Genomic DNA, 19,350 nt, shown 5'->3' on the forward strand with positions numbered 1-19,350 from the left:
TACTGGTTCCACATTTCATAAAAAACATAGCACAAATGGCAAATGGTTAGTCACTTCCATTTGTCTTGTTGGTATCAAATTGTGATTTTGCGATTTTGTACCTTTGTCCATATGATCTACTCCTCACACATGAATGCTTTAAATCAGTGCTACTCAAAGTGTGGTCCACAGACCAGCACCAGTCTGCAACGAATTGGAAATTGGTTGTGGATGTTTAACCCAATGATTTGTCCTCTACCAGTCTGCGACGGATTGGAAATAAAAGAAACTGGTCCTTCACCACAGATAGTTGAGAAGCACTGCTTTAAAATGATTTGATAAGTAAGATTGTGGGTTGGTCACTCACACACCAGCAAGGCTTTTGTGGATTTATTGGATGATTGGTTTCTAAATCAGCATGTTCGGGAGGCAACTAGAGGGAGCAATACTCTTGATTTGATTATCAGTAGTGATTCTTCATGCATTAAGAATCTGCAGATACAGGAACCACTAGATGGCAATGATCACAGTGTGCTGAAGTGGGATTTACTCGAGGAGGTAACTACCATCAGGGGTAAAGGGAAGGGTTATTGCTTTCATAAAGGCGACTACGATGGTCTGAGACAGTATTTAAATTCTATACAGTGGGACCAACTGATGATGTTACCAACAGCAAACTCAAAATGGGAAGCATTCAAAGAACTTATCTTGGAAGCTACTAGTCTTTACATACCAACTAAGAAATATTGTTCAAGGTTCAGGACTAAATAGATGTCAGATGAATACATATAAATGTATTCATCTGACATCAGATACATATAAATTAACACGTGACACAGAAGCCTATGATAGATATCAGTTGATCTGTAACCAAGTTACAAAGGAGGTTAGGCAGGCAAAGGCAGATTACGAGAAATCTTTGGCAAGAGATGCAAAGAAAAACAGCAAGGAGTTCTTTACTTATCTAAACTCTAGAAGTAAGGGGATGAATCAGATTGGTCCACTTGATATTGATGGTTCAACTTTTCATGATCCTGCTCAGGTAGCTAACAAACTAAATCAATATTCTGCATCTACATTCACACATGAGGAGTTATTCAGGAAGGGGAATGCCATAGATGAAGTAAACACTGGCAGTGAACTAGATGATCTTGTAATAATTGAGAGTAAAGTGGAGGAGAAATTGTTGAAGATAAATACAAGAAAGGCACCTGGGGTGGATGGGATCTATCCAGTTATATTAAAGGAGGCGGCAAAGGAAGTAAGCAATCCATTAGCCATAATTATGAAAGCTTCCTTGGACTCAGGGGAGGTATCCACAGACTGGAGATGCGCAAATGTAACCCCAATTCGCAAAGGAGGATCAAAGGCTGACATAAGTAATTATAGACCGGTGAGTTTAACTTCTGTTCCAGGAAAATTAATGGAGGCACTGGTTAAAGAAGCACTGCAGGATCATCTTGACAAGAATTCAGTTATAGCTCAGACACAGCATGGTTTTGTTAAGGGAAGGTCTTGCCTGACCAATTTGATTGGATACTATGATGTAGTCACAAAAGAACTGGATGCAGGGAATAACTTTGATATTATATATTTGGATCTTAGAAAGGCTTTTGATACTGTTGCACATGGAAGACTGCTGCACAAATTGGAGCAGTGTGGCATTGGTGGCAAATTGTTGCTATGGATAAAGGGATGGTTGAGTGGCAGAAGACAGAGTGGTAATTAATGGACACTGCTCATCGTGGACTAATGTTATTAGTGGAGTCCCTCAGGGTTCAGTCCATTGTTGTTTTCTGTATTTATAAATAATATTGATGATGGTATATCAAGCTTAATGTCCAAGTTTGCAGACAATACAAAGGTTGGCAGGGTTGTTAAGGACACTACTGACGCTATGCTGCTGCAACAGGATCTGGAAAGGTTGAGCAGATGGGTTGAGAGGTGGCAAATGAAGTTTAACATTGACAAATGTAAAGTACTACATATGGGAAACAGCAACCTCAGAGCAACGTATCAACTCTGTGGTATTACACTGACAGTGGTAGAGAATGAAAAGTATCTGGGGGTAATTGTGCAGGCAGATATGAAGTTCTCTGAGCAGTGCAGATGGGCTGCAAGAGTAGCTCATGGTGTCTTATCAATGATATACAGGAATTTTTCTAGCAGGCGTAAGAAGGTGATTATTCCCTTGTATAAGGCCGCACTTTGAGTACTGTATACAGGTCTGGAGGTCTCATTTCAAGAAGGATGTAGAGCTGCTGGAATGAGTACAGAGAAGGAAAACAAGGTTAGTGAACGGAATGAAGGGTTGCTCTTACGAAGAAAGGCTTAAGTTTTGCAAATTACAGTGTCTGGAGACTAGGCACCGGCAAGGTGATCTGATAGAGGTGGTCAAAGCCTTGAATGGTTTGAGCATGCTCAATGCTGATGGGATACTGCCTCTTGCTCAGAATAATCACCTGAGAGGGCATAAATTCAAACTGAGGAAAGACAGATGTAGGATAGATGTGCGGAAATTTGCTTTTAGCCAGCGGATAGTTGGTTGCTGGAACAGACTTCCATCCCTTGTTGTGGAAGTTGATAGCTTAAATAAATTTAAGGCTCAGCTGGACAGGTATTTCGAACGAACGGAGGGGTGAAGTGGAAGGGTTTTTTTTTTGGTTTTTTTTGGCTGATGCTGCATAAGCTTGCTTTCTTGCATCATATGCCTCTACTAATGCTAATACTTATGCTAATGTCCAATGGCTGCAGTTGGCTAAGAACTCCTGGAATTGCAGCTATGCCTTTAATTCAGCAACCATACTTTTCTTGTTTCTGTTGCATGTGATCTGAAATGGTTGCACAATATGAGCTAATTTAAAAAATCCAATTAAATTAGACTGCCAACTGAACATTTTAACCATACCATCTAGTCATGGCTAAAGATATAAACATCACTGTGTGAAGCTAGTATATACTTTCAGATTATAAGATGCAGGGGAATTTTAGGTAAAGTTTTCCAAGAAATAGCTTATGGTCCAAAAAATATGGTAATTGTAAATTAGCATATTTTCATAAAACCATAAAACATCAAAAATGAGAGTAGGGAATGACTGTGATGAGTATATCAAACAGCTATACAGAGAAATAGTGGGCCAACAAAATTAGAATGTCTTATAATGGGGGATTTTAACTAAGAAATCCACACTAGCAAACTTTTGTGGATTTCTTGGATGACTGTTTTATACAGCAGCATGTTAGAGAGGAAGCAATACTCTTGATCTGGTCATCAGCAGCAATTCGTCATGCATTAAGAATCTGCAAGTAAGACCCACTGGGTGACAGCAATCATTGTACACTAATGTGGAATTTAATTCCATCATAGTGCACTAATGTGGAATTTAATTCCACATTAGTGCACTATGATCTACTGTAAAGGGAAAGGTTTTTGCTTTCGTAAGGGTGACTTCAGAGGTCTCAGTTTTTAAATTGTGTGCAGTAGGACCAACTGACGATGTTACCAACAGCAAATTCTAAATGAGAAGTATTCAGGGAGTCAAAAAAAGCTGCTAGGCTTTTCATACCAACAAAGAAATACTATTCAAAGCTTAGACTTAAATGGATGTCAGATGAACTATTGAGACATGTGGCAGAGAAGAAAAGTGCATGGAATGCATATAAATTATCAGCTGATACAGAAGCCTATTGTAGATATAAATTAGTCTATAATCAAGTCACAAAAATCAGGTTAGACAAGCTAAGGCAGATTATGAGAAGTCTGGAAAGAATGCAGAGAAAAACAGCAAAGATTTCCATGCTTACACTAACATTAGAAGGAAGGAGTTGAATCACATTGGGCCACTTGATGTCTATGGGTTAACTGTTGATGACCCTACTCAGGTTTCAGACAAACTGAATAGGTATTTTTCATCTATGTTCACACATAAGGAATTCTTTAGGGGGTGCAAGACGCTCATCAAACTCCAACGAATAGCTAAGTGACTTTGTGATAACTGAAAGGAAGGTGGAAGAGAAATTTTTGAAAATGGACATAAAAAAAGCCCTTGGGGTGGATGGAATCTATCCAATTTAAGTGAGGCAGCAAAGGAGATAATCAAACCCTTAGCCATAATTATGAGAGCATCCTTGGATTAAGGAGAGGTCCCTATGGACTGAAGATATGTGAATGTATCCCAAATTCATAAAGGAGTTCAAAAGGAGACACGAGTAATTACAGACCTGTTAGCTTAACGTTTATTCCAGGGAAAATAATGGAGTCACTGGTTAAAGAAGTAATGCAGGACCATCTGGACAGGAATGCAATTATACTGTAATCACAGGATGGATTTGTTAAGGGGCGGTCTTGTCTACCAATCTAATAAGTTACTATGATACACTAACCAAGAAACTTGAATGCAAAAAATATTTTTGACATCATATACTTAGATTTCAGGAAGGCTTTTCATACTGTTGCAATGTGGCATTAAGGGAAAGTTACTGCTATGGATAAAGGGATGATTAAGTGGAAGCAGACAAAGAGTGGTTATCAATGGGCACTGCTCTTTGTAAACTAATGTTATTAATGGAGTTCCTTCAAGGTTCAGTGTTGGGCTCATTGCTTTTTTCAATATTTATCAATGATATTGATGACGGTATATCAGGCTTAATGTCAAAGTTTGCAGATGATACAAAGGTTGGCAGGGTGGCTAACAACAGTCATCAGGGTGAGCTACTGTTGTTGTTATTTGGTTTTTAGGAGCATTAGCAATAAGGCCATATTGCTCCGGGGATATGCGGTGGTCATTCCCTGACCTTTCCGCATCCTCCGTATTTGGTGGTCACAGGCTCGAACCCCAGTCTAATCAAGAAGCGTGTGCTATGCACTGCTGCTCCTGCCAACCTGGCTACAGAGGCGCCTGGTGAGCTACTGCAACAAGATCTAGGAAAATTGGTCGATGGGCTGAGAAAATGGCAGGTGAAGTTTAACATTGACAAATGCAAGGTACTGCATATCAATAGTAGTAACCACAGAGTAACTTATCAAATGTGTGGTACTACACTCAGGGTAGTTGGAGAATGAAAAAGACCCAGGATTAATTGTGCAGTCAGATATGTTCTCTGAGCAGTGCAGACATGCTGCCAGGACAGCTCATGGGGTTTTTCTAAATGACAATACAGAAACTTTGTTAGCAGGGCGGAGATGATTATCCCATTGTATAATATCTAGAGAAGGGAGTGATTATCCCTGTTGGTTAGGCCAAATCTTGAGTACTGTATACAGGTCTGGAGGTCTCACTTTAGGAAGGATGCAGATCTGCTCAAACAGGTGCAGAGAAGGAAAACTAGACTGGTGAAGGGAACGAAAGGGTGCTCTTACCTAGAAAGACTTCAATTCTGCAAATTTCAGCTTCTGGGAGACCAAGCCTGTGGGGAGACCTGATTGAAGTGTTTAAAGCTTTGAATGGATTGAGTAAGCTGAATGTTAATGGCATTCTTCCACTTGCTGAAACTACGCACATGAGGGGACATAAATTCAAGTTGGGAAAGGATTTTTGCAGGACAGATGTGTGGAAATTTGCTTTCAGCCAGCAGGTGGTTGATTGTTGGAACAGGCTTTCATTTTTTGTTTTGGAAGTGGGTAGGCTGAATAAATTGAAGGGAGAACTAGATAAATTCTTGGAGGGTACGGATGGGTAAAAACTGTGTAGGCTGATGCTGTATAAGTTTGCTTTCTTGTGTCATTTGCCATTATTACTACTAATAATAATTATGTTAATTACTCAGTGACTATAAGCTGCTATAAAGAATTAGTATTTACTTCTGACAAGTACAATGAACTAATAAGCTGCAAGCAGCACAACAATGTAATTTTACATTTCACACTGGTGTAGCTGGTTACAGTGAGTCAGGAAACCAAGCATGGAGACTTATGAAAATGAAAGGGAATCCAGATATAAAATATCATCAGGCAATAAAGTTTGGTTGGGTTTGACTGACTTACTGAGTTTGCAACTCAGTAAGTCAGTGAATGCTTTGAAGCCTGCTCAAAATAGGAAAACTTATGTCTATAAAGTAATGATGATGATAGAGCTGCAAAAAGAAACAAAAAATGAGGAAGCTCATGAAATAATGCTTGAATTTCACTTACCACATACAGGTGGGACTCCATTGCAATGAGCTGCAGAATTAAGCTTTTGTCCATTTTTTGATGATTCTTTAGGTAGTGTTTTCATTCCAAAATCTTCATCTTCTTTTCCTACTGGAAGATAATTTTTATTAAAATATTGAAATATTGTGGAACTTTACAGTTCTTGATAAACTTTGTTTGGAGAGCACTTCTTTTTGAACCATGATAAACATAAGCCTTTTCATGCAACAGTCTAACATGAGAAATCAAAATTAACGATGAAAAAGAAGTTTTTTTTTTTTTTTTTGAGCCACCTCTTGTTTGTTTACTGCAGGTATAAAATATTATTTTATATAAAGAAGTATGTCAAAGTACTGGGATGTTTCATAAACTTTAAGCATATTAATATGAAGCCAATATGCTGATGTCAACTACCTGAATCTGAAAATTGAAATGGTTCAATACAAACTACCTTCTCAGAAGTATTGAAAAACCACACTGACAAAGGTGAGGTAGTGTCTCAATGCATACTGCCAACTTTTAGAAACCTGAATTAGTATTTTATACAGACCAATCATTCTGCTGGAATATTTATTCCAAATTAATAATAATAATTAATGCCCATTTTTTATAATGTTGTAATGACTTTTTATAATAATAATTTTCCATTACAACTGGAAAATTATGTTATTATGAAAAGCTACAATCCATTTGAAAGTGATTTTTTTTCATTTATACATTCTCTTTCGGTCATGGTTTCAAAGAAAATAGGTGGGGGAGGATTTTTTTTCCTGGAAATTATTGTTTCAGCATTCAATTTTGTCTATGGATACTTACATACCCTCAGTGTCAGGAAACAGACTTTCTGCCTTCAGGCTTGGGCTAATGCACACATTAGAAGTAATACCATTCTAAATGGCTAATATCATTTTAACATAAATACCATCTAAAAAAACATGTTAGTTATTGTTTGCAGTATGGTACATTTCAGGTATATTCAATTTTTTCTTTTAAATTAATTGAATTTTATTTTTCTGTGATTAACAGATATGAAAAGTAATAGTCATTTCCTTATCAATTAGAGATAAGGTTATAACTAATCTTATAAGATCGTTATAACTTTATATAACACTTAATAAAACTATATAGTTTTATGTTTTCTAAACTTAGCAGTTCAGTTTAATTATAACTGTATAATATTTATTACTCTCATCCCACATACTTTTTTATTTTCTCTCTCTATGTATATCTCTCCACAAGCAAAACCATGTTCATGATCTTACATAACAATACGTGCAAAACATGCATGGACTGTCTAAAGCTAACGATACTGCATTAAAGCTACATTTAAACTATGATTTTCTTTTTTAAATAAAATTGTATGGAATAAAGAAATAATAATTTCCAGATTTGTATTATATTTGTATTTATATTTGTTCAAATTTAATGAAATTTGAAATGGCTAAACAAATATTTTTAAAAGGACCAAACATAAAATTTCATGAACATTCACCCACTGGGAATAGAGTTGTTACTTGAGGTGGACAGAGGGACAACCATAGTGAGGAAAAGAGGTGCATATCTGATGTATATATATAAAATATATATGCAAACATGCCTAAAAAAGGGTGAATCCTATTTATTTAATACTCATGGCATGAAAACTAGCTAAAACATTGCTTTGCAGGGTTGAAATTCTGACTTAAGCAAACCAAAACTAAAATCACTGATTTATTTATTTAAATACTCAGTGGAGTGAAAACCCAATAAAGCACTGTTTTGCTGGCACAAATTTCTGACTGAAGCAAATCTAACCTAAAATTAATAATTCAAAGAGTCAATAACAGTTGAAGGTTTATATTTAATGTCTCCATTGAAATAATTTGCAAATTGTACAGTTGTACGTTTAATTTGTCTCAGGGACACTATGGTCCCTCCAGTGACAGAGACCGACTTTCCATTAACCAAATATGAGCACAAGACTGACAGGGCTAGTGCTCATATGGCACACTATCCAAGTTAACCCAAACTGCCAATATAATTTTAATAAAACAGCATCTCCACTAAAGTAATCCATTCTTTATTTAAAACTAAGACACTGTCATGACAGTGACCTGAGATTTAGGCTAGTGGATTCCCCTTATTCATCTTTTTCAGGCAATTAGCAAATTGTGGCTGTAACTAGAAAACATTTATTGACCAACTGAGTGGGATGTGGAAGAAAAAATTCCTTTTAAACATCTAACAAAAGTCGTGTGTATTGGGCTGCATTTTCCCTACACAAATTGAACACAAAAATGTGTACAATTTTCAAACTGTTTCAATAAGAATTATATCCCTCAAAACAAGTCATTAGGCAAAATATCATTAAGTGAACGGCACTTCTTGGAGGGGAAAAAAAAGTAAATTTTAAATAAACATAAATAAATATAGAAAAATAGGGAAAGTAGACTTACCTATTTTGTATAAATGATGCAATGACAACAGCCTAGCTACATAACAATGCAGTAATAAGAGAAGGTGAAAACTTCATTACGTTGTTTATTTATTTAATGGGGAACCACCATCCCTATTAGGTCTATAACCACAGAAGTGAAAATTGTAGAATAAACTTTTTTTTTTTTTTTTTTTAAATCTTAGTGGATTACAAAAGATTCTTCTGTTGCAGATGCAAGTGGCTAAAGCATTTAAAATGCAAGTCTACTGACATCTACATATACTGTTCAGTTTGTATAATAGCTGATAACATTCATATGCTCTTTTTTTAACTGTGTTGTTCCTCTGTTAACTGTGTTGTTCCTTGGCCTGTTCTTCATTTTTCTTGGCAAAGATAGCCATTGCAGCTTCTAAATAAGTAAATGCTTGACATGTTCTTGGTTGTTATTAACTTTTGGGAGCAGCATTAGCATTTCTACAATAACATTCTTCAATTTTCAAACTCAAGATCTTTAGTAGTTAAGTCAGTGGTTTTCAACCGGAGTGCCGCAACAACATTCCAGGGGTGCCATGTAATTTGGGTTTAAGTTACTAAACTTATTATTTTTTTAAATTTATATGTTTATTTCATTATAAAAAGGTGTACAGTATCTTTTTAATTTTGTGGTGATCTATAATTGATGTTTACTTAGTACCTCTATATAAAGAATAAAATTATTATATACTGTATACATATAATTTGTATTATGAAATGTAATTTTTATAATTATATTATTGTAATAACTATCTCTCTCTCACACACACACACACACACACACACACACACACACACACACACACACACACACACGGATCTAACAGGCAGAAAACTAAGTAGGGGTGCCGTTATTTAAAAAGGTTGAAACCACTGAGTTAAGTCTTCACCACGTGATTTGAATATTTCGACCATATTAGCCCCCTCAACATTATCCAATCCAGCCATTTTTGCAATCTCCATGTTTTCTTGTTTCTTTGTGTACTTTCCACTGGTTCTCCTAATCTAAGATAATTTTGGATGCAACCAGGGCACAGTTTTCTTTAAGTGATATTTGATGTGAACTTCCTCCATGCTTCTTCTTTTCATCAATGTTTTGGACCTATTTTAATAATTAGGCTCTAAATCAGGGGTGGGCAACCTCCGGCATGCAGGCCAACTATGGCCCGTAAATGTGCATAATCCAGCGAGCAACAGTTTTCAAATATTTATTATTATATATATTTTTGAATTAATGGAATTTCTGATGTAAATTTAAAAAATACTCTGCACATTTTTCCACAAATATCGATCCAGATATCGATTCACTGATAAAAATAAACAGTATCAAATCTCTCATTAAATATTATAAAATATTACAATTTTTGTTACTGGAATCTTATTTGTATCTTGTTACTATAATTGTATTTTTTTAATTTTATCGTGAATTTGTATTACTCTTTTCTTATTACTAAAATTAATTTTAGTAATAAATATTACAATAAATAACATGTTTATGACAATTTTTTCATTATACACCATTTTAATAATTCTAAAAACCGTGGAAAGCTAAAAAAAATTTGGCAACATGTACCTCACAGAGGTACAAGCTGGCCAAATTTTTATTTAGTCTGCCATTTATAAAGGTTTGTCACCCCTGCTCTAAATGGATTCAAAATTTTCAGATGCTGCAATTTTCGGAAGTGAAGTCTTTTATGGTAAGAGTATCTCTTGTTGCTCTTCTCTGTGTCTGTTCCCAACAGATCCACATCCTTCCTAAAATGAAGCTTCCAAACCTGTACTCAGTACTCAATATGTGGCCTAATCATTGCCTTATACAACAGAACGATACCTCTTATCCCTGCTGGCAAAATTCCTGTATATCATTGGGAGGACCTCATGAGCTGCCGTAGCAGTCCATCTATGCTGCTCAAAAAACTTCATGTCTGACCATACAATTACCCCCAGGTATTTTTCGAGCTCCACTACCTTGAGTACAGTACCATACCACCCAATTGGTATGTTATTCTGGGATTACTACTTTCCCATGTACAGTACTTTACATTTTACAGTGTTAAACCTCAACTGTCACTTCTTGACCCATATGGCTAATTTTTCTAGGTTTTGATGCACCATACCCTGATTTCTGTCATTAACTGCCTTGCCAACACCTTTGTATCATCTACAAACTTTGACATTAAGCTTGACATATATTTTCATCGATATCATTCATAAATACCGATAACAAATGACCCAGTACTGAACCCTAAGGAATAACATTAGTCCACGAAGGGTTGTGCCCATTAATAACTATTATAGCCTTCTGACATTCAACCATCCCTTTATCCATAGCAATAATTTGTCCCTAATGCCACAATTTGTATAGCAATCTTTCATGTGGGACAGTATCTAAAGCTTTTCTGAAATCTAAGTATACAATAACACAATTATTTTTTGCATACAGTTCCTTTGTTAATATGTCATAATAGCCAATGATTGGTCAAACAAGATTTTCCCTTAATATGATTGCTGTGTCTGCAAGAATATAGACTTTCTGTGCATTATTTGTGCCATAATTGAGTTACATAGCATAAAATATAGAGGCTTGCCTGTCGTGCTAATTCTAAGAGTTAACTCTTAGACTCTGATTCGCTGAGACTTCTTTATTTTTTAAATCCAGTGGGTTAGAAATATTTTTGTCCATACAAATAATCCATATTGGGAGAGCCACAGTAATGAATAATCAAATCATTGTGGCTATAAAACATAACTAGGTAGATCTCACAACAAACTAACTAGCATATTAGCAGCAATTAGTTTATCTGTTACTTCTACAGTTTTATTAGAACTACTGGTAGGAGTTCTAACTAATAAGTAATATGTGATTTACTTATTAGTTAATAATAAAAGTTATACAATTTCAATAAATTAGATGAACTACATACAAAAATAATTTTAATATTTAATTTAACATTAATCATATATTTTCCATATGTCAATCACTTATTTACAATTATCTTTCACATCTTGCATAATACAATAAAATCTGCATTAAGAACCAATGAACACTGTCTACATTTTAATTCAATTATTTCCGCTCATGCTTCTAAAAGGTTATATTGCAGAATTTTATTACTGCACAGCAAATTTCAAAGAAAGCAGTAAGCATATACAGTACTTCCTTATGTAGGTCACAAACTAAAACCTATGGGCATAGATAACAATTTGACATCACTGTTATTGATGCTATATGTGTACATGGGGCAAGGGCTTTGATATGTAACTGAGCCATTATTGTTGTTTAATACTGTACTATAAATTGGTTTCCCTGTAAACAATTCCCCAATATGGAAAAACATTTACTATGAGAGATTGAAAATCAAGTATTTGAAGCATTACTGATAAGTAAATTCACAAAATTTTTTTTTGTCTGATGGAGTTGAACAAATTCATGGATTTCAAAAGATGAGCAACAATGTATATTTATGTAAAAAAAAAATATATATATATATAATAAATTGTAAATATATTAGTAATACTTCATGTCTTCTAACAATATGCCCATGCCTTTAATTCAAACTTATGATTTTATACATGAGGCAACCATAAAATTTTATACAATTCTGTAGTGCTTCAAAGCTCAACTTGCATGCTAGAATATATAGTAATCAGTAGTGCTGCCTGGTCATAATGCCATCACACTTACTACAGATTCAGGTATAAAGTGGGTGTCAAAATGTCTCCCTTTCTCAGTATGAAAAATCTTAAAATATTAAGTTTTTTTTAAATAATGTTGTTGTTTATTTTACATAATATTACTTTTGCAATATTACTATAATATTCTGTATTTTATTATTCATATTTGATATACAAACAATATGTGCACACAACATTTCCAGTATTTGTATGCTCATTTATTCTTTAATTCACCTTATCATTTATTTATGCCTTATACAGACATATATATAGGATACCTATATCTGTCACTCTGACATTACAAGTGATATGTTCTACAGTTACTGGTAATACTGTACTCTAGGTGTAACAGTTAAACTAAAAATGTTCTTATTTATACTCTGGCATGACTACCAGGTCAATGGAATTTACAATAAATTATCAATACAAACATTAATTGTATTTAGTAGTCACGGGCTTGAACCTCTGTCAACTCAAAGGGCATGTGCACCTGCACTCTCACTCCTAACCTGGTTTTAAATATTATACACCATGCACGACAGCATGATCTCTTTTATACTGTGGTTGGTGTTATAATGCAGGTCCCTTTAAGTCCGCATGCTATAATCGGGGAGCACTGTATTCACTTAAAGGTAACAGAATACTATATTTTCACACCTATAAGCCCTCAAAATGTATGGAAGTAAAATTAATGAATATCTATAGTGTAGATAATATTCATCTACAGAAAGTTAACCAAATAATCAAATATATCAATGGATCAATAGAAGTTAAATAAAAAAAAATAATTGTCAGAATATTTTAAGCAAATTTGTCAACTGTCTTGACAATCAGTAGAGTTGCAAGGTGTGATGATTAGAAAATGCTTTGGAAAATTTTTTAACAGGCTGGGCTTTAAGGTGCCGATAACAGTGTAATCCATGTGTTACAAAATAAATGTCAATGAATTCAAAATATTTTTAAGAAAGCAATAAGATTATAAAATATTTGTTATATAAGTCTAATGTTAATACATTACCATATGTAGCAACATCATGAGTATATCTCACTCTACAGGCTGTGTAAAGTGGACAACGAGACCAGAAACAGCAAATAATGATAGTAACTGTGATGATAACACATGTCAGAGTGACTGATACTGCTATCACAGTTGCTAACCTAAAAAAGAAAAGATGGGAAAAAATAATAAAAAAATTGTCTGTCATAACATACATTTGAAATGCATAAATGACACATTATATACAGTATATAAAACGGCTGTGTCAAACATATAACTGAAATTAAGGCAGGGAATATACACAGGAAAGACAGAGTAATACTTCATAAATCTAGTATTCAAAATCCAGTCCTATTATTAGGAAGCTACGGTCAGTAAGGGACTATGTCTGACATATACAATTGTATGATTATCAGAATTTATCATTTAGATTTATCAGAACTGTTGAACTGTTTTCTTTTCTATTTTAAAAACAGACTTATCATTTTAATCTTTTGGGTGAATGAACTTTTTCAGAGAGAACTGCAAATTTACTATGTATACACACTGAGCTAGCTTGCATTAACAACAGGTGGCCCCTACCTAATACCTCTTTTGGGATATTAGGTAGGGGCCACCATTTGCCTATAATACAGCCCATGTGTCTTGGCATGGGCTCCACAAGGTGTTGCAGGGTGTCCTGTGGTAGTGCTACCCATGCATTGCACAATGTGTCCAGTAGTGCACACATTGTCAAGTGGATGGTCATAGCATGGAATGTCATTTTCCAGTAGGTCTCAAACATGCTTGGCTGGGTTGAGATTGGGTGAGCTGGGCAGCAATGAGAAGGTAGAGAATTCACTATCATGTTCCTGCATCAGTTGGCAACCTGCTAAGCCTTGTGGCATGACATGTTTTCTTGTTGATAGACAAAGTTGTCTGGATACACTGTCATCATTAAGGGGTGTACTTGGTTGTCGACAATAAAAGAGTAGGTGTTCCCATCAAGCTGTTGATTAATGGCGATCAGAGGAGCTAGGGCATGCCACGAAACAATCCCTAAACCGTAACACTACCACCTCCAGTCTACAGAACAACAGTGCATCCAGGTGCCATAGCCTCATGTTGCTTTCTCCAAATGCAGATGTGCCCATCAGCATGACAGAGTTCTACATGTCAGTGGTCCAGTGCTGGCACTGACATACCCATGCAAGGTGCAGTTCCCTGTCTCGAAGCGACCATAGTACCTGCAACAGCCATTGACAATACAAGCTGTCCTGTGCACAGTCCATGTGGACATTGGTCTTGCTATTCCTACATGTACTATTTGGTTACCTGGGCTGCTGTACTATGTCGCTGCTGTGTTACAAGTGAGACATGACTCCTACCACTCGTGGCTGTCCCACACATGAGCTTTGGCTGGCTGGTTGACCACTGTTGAGCCAGTCATGGTAGACTCGTGACACTATAAAATGTTAGCACTCAACAACCACGTTGGCTGTTGTCAAGATACTGGCACCTGCATGTCTTGTCCCCACAATCATTCCATATTCGAAATCAGAAAGATCCTAGCGCTGACCTATTCTTCATCGCAAATACTCAAAAACTGATCACCATGTGTGTGAACTACAATCTTATATCAGCCTTCCAAACTTTGGAGTATTCACTAGCATCACAGTCTAGTCCATTCCTATACAAGGTGTTGCTAATGCAAAGCCAACTCATTTTTTATTTAATTAATTCTGAAATGTACTGTTTGTATCTTATCTTTATCAAATGTGCTATTTAACCAAAAGTTAAAAATGTTTCCTTTATTATTAAACTTTACCTACGAATGTTTAAACATTTGCATCTGTTTCATGTGTAAAAATGTGATGCATACATGTTACCATTAGGAACACCAGAGGCTTTTTTCTTTTTTTTTTCTCAGAGAAAAGGTTTTTGGAATAAGAATTAATGTTATAACTTTATCATTAATGAAAAGGAAAAATCACACAAATATTTAGTATATTTGTATATCTGCAATTGACCTTAACATATACAGGAACATATAAATCATAATTAATGATTTCACCAACAGATTGTCAGATTTTAAGTGGGTTAAAGAAAATATTATTATTCATGTGGACACTAATGATATTAAGCACACACAATCTGACAATCTGTTAGACAAATATAGGACCATGCTGAAGAAATGCCACGATTTAGGTCAGAATGTCTATGTGTCAGCAATTCTGCCCAGGCACGATAGGAGGGATTATATGCTGCAAGCCTTGTGAATTAACTCAAGACTTGAAGGACTCTGCGAGTGAAATTTTTATCAGCATGGCCTGTGCTCATAGGTAGAAGGAATCTTTTTTGTAGAGATGGGATATATTTAAACAAAGGTGGTGCAAAGGTTTTTGTCAGAATTATTGAGGATACCATAAAGGTTCAGGGAAACTGCTAGTTTGGGGGGTAATACAATGATAATATAAATGTGTTTATCTGATAATATTGGTCAAAGTAACGCTTGCACATACCTCAAGAATTCTTGTTTGTTACCACAACAGATCATATTAGCAAGATGTTCTGAGGGCAGAAACGTTTCAAATGAGTGAGTAACCAATGACAGGGAAGCAAGCTTAAATAACTTCAAGGGTTGTGTCAAGGTAGTTAACTATACAAGAAAACTAAGTCTTAATTGTTTAAACAGTAATGTCAGAACTGTCGTCAATAAAATCAGTGAATTCGTACTGCTGGTTAGGACAGGTAACGCTGGGATACAAGTAATAGGGCTTATGGAAATGTGTTGCCACCTGGAAATAGTGGATGATGAGTTTCAGTACAGTACGTACAATGTATTTAGGAAGGTTAGGAAAGATAGAAGTGGTGGCTGGATCATGCTTCTTATCAAAAGCATGCCAGAGTGCGATGAAAGCTTTCCCAGATTCTGACGTTTTGCATGCTAGTATAGAATCTGCATGGTGTGAGATAGTTGGAAGCAAAGGTATAATGAGAATGGGAATAATCTACAGGCCCGGTGATTGTGAAGATTATGTTTGTTATTTGGTTTTTAGGAGCATTAGCAACTAAGGCCACATTGCTCCGGGGATATGCAGTGGTCATTCCGTGACCTTTCTGCATCCTCTGTATTTGGTGGGCACGGGCTGGAACCCCGGTTTAACCAAGAAGTGTGTGTTACACACCGCTGCTCCTGCCCACTGAGGCGCCATGAAGATTATGACAGCTTCTACATGCAAATGGAATGGGCAAGTAAGCAACAATGTCTTATTATAGGCGCAAAATGACTGGAGCAAATGGGAAGGAAACTTGACATGGGGGTCAAAATTTTTAAAACAACTAGATGATTGTTATTTGTATCAACATGTCAGGAAAAGTACTGGGGAAAAGAATATTCTAGAGACCTGATCATCACCCATGAACCAGATGACATAATAGAGCTGACAATACAGGAACCAGTAGCAGGAAGTGATCAAGGAGTTCTACGATGGACGATGAAGAGAGAGGTTGCAGTAGTTAAAGGCATAGGAATGGGTTATAATTTCAGAAAAGGAAATTATGATGCCTTAAAGTGCTACATAGCCTCTATTAACTGGGTAGATATTGCTCAGAAAGTGAATACAATTGAATTATGGTATACATTTAAAACATTAATTACAGAAGCCTTGAATACATATACACCATTAAAAAAAATACTCCACGAGAAAAATTCCAAGTTGAATGAATAATGAAATTGCCAGATTACTTGAGCAGAAAAAGATGGCATGGAAAAGTTACAGAACAATAAAAAGTACTGAAGCTTATAACAGCTACAAATTTATCTGTAATAGTGCCACTGAAAATGTTAAGCTGGCAAAGGCAGATTATGCAAAATCATTGGCAAAGATGGGGATAAGAAATTATTCACATATATAAATGCAAAGAAGAGGACAAATCAGATTGGACCCTTATGTAACGGATGTGGGATAGTATTAGATACCCCATCTAAAGTTGCAGATAAACTCAACGGTTACCTTGCATCGATATTTACATAAGAAAAACCCTGTGTGTCAATGAGAAATTATGGGCGTGAAGTTGAAAAAAATTTAATTAATTGAAATTTCACATTCATATGAAACTGATACCCTATCATATTAAGGGAAGAGGCAAATTAGTGCACTGAACCATTGGGGCTAATCATGAGAGCATTACTGGACTAAGGAGTGATTCCGTTAGATTGCAAAAGTGCCAATAAAAGTGGCGGTTCCAAGAGTGAAGTGTGAAATTATCGGCCAGTCAGTCTAACTTTAGTAGTACGGAAAATCGTGGAGACAATGATCAAGGGTGGAATTCAGGATCATTCAGATAGAAATGGAATTCTGAAGGATACTCAGAAATGGAATTCTGAAGGGAAAATCACGGTTAACAACTGGTTAGTTGTTTTGACACGGTCACTCAAAAGTTGGATTTAGGGAATGATTTTGACATTGTTTATCTGGATTTCAGCAAAACATTTGACTCAGTTCCATATGAGCGGTTACTTTATAAGCTGGAACAGGTTTGAATCACAGGGAAAATCCTTGGTTGGATAGCAGGATGGCTTCAGGGCAGGAAGCAGAGGGTTGCGATAAACGGTTATTCCTCAGATTGGGTTAATGTAAGAAGTGGGGTTCCCCAAGGATCAGTATTGGGACCCCTGTTATTTTGGATTTTCTTAAATGACATTGACAAAGGGATAGAGGGCATGGTGTCTAAATTTGCAGATGATGTAAGATTGGTAGAGTAGTTAATGTTCACTGCCAAGCAGAGCTGCTTCAGAGTGACCCATATACACTTCAGGGATGGTCAGAAAAGTGGCAGTTATGCTTTAATCCAGCAAAGTGAAAGGTCTTACACCTGGGGAACGGTAACCCAAAAATAACTTATACACTTGGTGGAGTTGAACTAAAGTCAGTAGAGGAAGAAAGGGACTTGGGAGTTATGATATCAGACACAAAGTTCTCCAAGCACTGTAGACAGGTTGCAAGGAAGGCCCATGGTGTACTATCGATGATTTATCAAACATTTGCTAGTAGAGATAAAGACGTCATAATCCCATTATATAAGGCTATCGTTATACCACACTAATAGTGTGTTCAAGTGTGGAGACAGCACCTAAAAAAAAAAAAAAAAAAAGACATCCGAGCTTCTTGAAAGGGTCCAGAGACAACTTGCCTGGTGAAATCAGCAAAAGGACCTCCTTATGAGGAAAGACTGAATATGTGGGTTGCACAGCTTGGAAACTGGGCACCTTAGTGGAGACTTGAGAGGCAATAGTAAAATGAATGAGAATGAAATTTTCACAGTTATAAATGATTCTATCACTAGGGGTCATAAATTCAAGTTATGGGGAGAGATGTTTGGACTGGATTGCAGGAAGTTTTATTTTAGCCAGTGAGTTATAAATTACTGGAATAAATTACTACATGGGTGGTAAAGGCTAACAGTTTGGGAAAATTCAAAGGTCAGTTGGATAGTTACCTATTGGAGGAGGGAAATACATAGGTTGTCTATTTCCTTTTCTCTTATTATTATTTATTAATTATTTATTTTAATTGTTTATTTCTTTTGGCTGGTGCAGCATAAATCTTATGCTTCCTTGCACCATATGGCCATTACTAATACTAATCAGTGTTCTCCCCAAGAAAATTGAATGGGTGCACCACCCGGTAAATTTAACTGACTGCCCAGCTAAAATTTAAGCGATTCTCGCGGTACCGTATGGTACTGCTCACTGATCTCGATCAATATTAATTCAAACATACTATGCGAGGTCAATGCAACAGGAGCATATAATGTTAAATTATGCGATTAATTTTTGCTCTGGATCGCTTAAGTCACATTTATAAATAACAGAAAATTTTATATTGCAAAGTATTACACTTCCCCACCCAGCTACTTCATGATGCCACCTGGCTGGCAAAATTTTCCAGGGAGAACACTGCTAACACTAAATCACTCATTTTAGATATGCACATTCTCTTCCAGGCATGTCAATTATTTGTCATTTATTTGTAACTGAAAATGTAATACATTTGAAATAAATTTCCATTCTTTTCTTTATCAGACAACATTTGAAATGGGTCAGAGATAATTAAATCTTTGAAAAATCACCTTCAA

General features: G+C 35.8%; 1 protein-coding gene across 1 annotated transcript in view; it reads right to left on the minus strand.

Moving 5' to 3' along the window:
* Positions 1-19,350, minus strand: part of LOC150086841 (uncharacterized) — a 57,465-nt gene that overhangs the window by 6,385 nt on the left and 31,730 nt on the right. The window contains exons 3-4 of the mRNA XM_090371615.1: positions 13,252-13,391; positions 6,110-6,220 (exon numbers count right to left, since the gene is read on the minus strand). Of these exons, the coding sequence (XP_090227741.1) occupies positions 6,110-6,220; positions 13,252-13,391 (251 nt within the window). The remainder of the gene's footprint in view (positions 1-6,109; positions 6,221-13,251; positions 13,392-19,350) is intronic.

Source organism: Mastigoproctus giganteus, chromosome 4 (assembly GCF_048544385.1).
Source record: "Mastigoproctus giganteus isolate SK-2022 chromosome 4, ASM4854438v1, whole genome shotgun sequence".
In the NCBI taxonomy this organism is placed as follows: Eukaryota; Metazoa; Arthropoda; class Arachnida; order Uropygi; family Thelyphonidae; genus Mastigoproctus; species Mastigoproctus giganteus.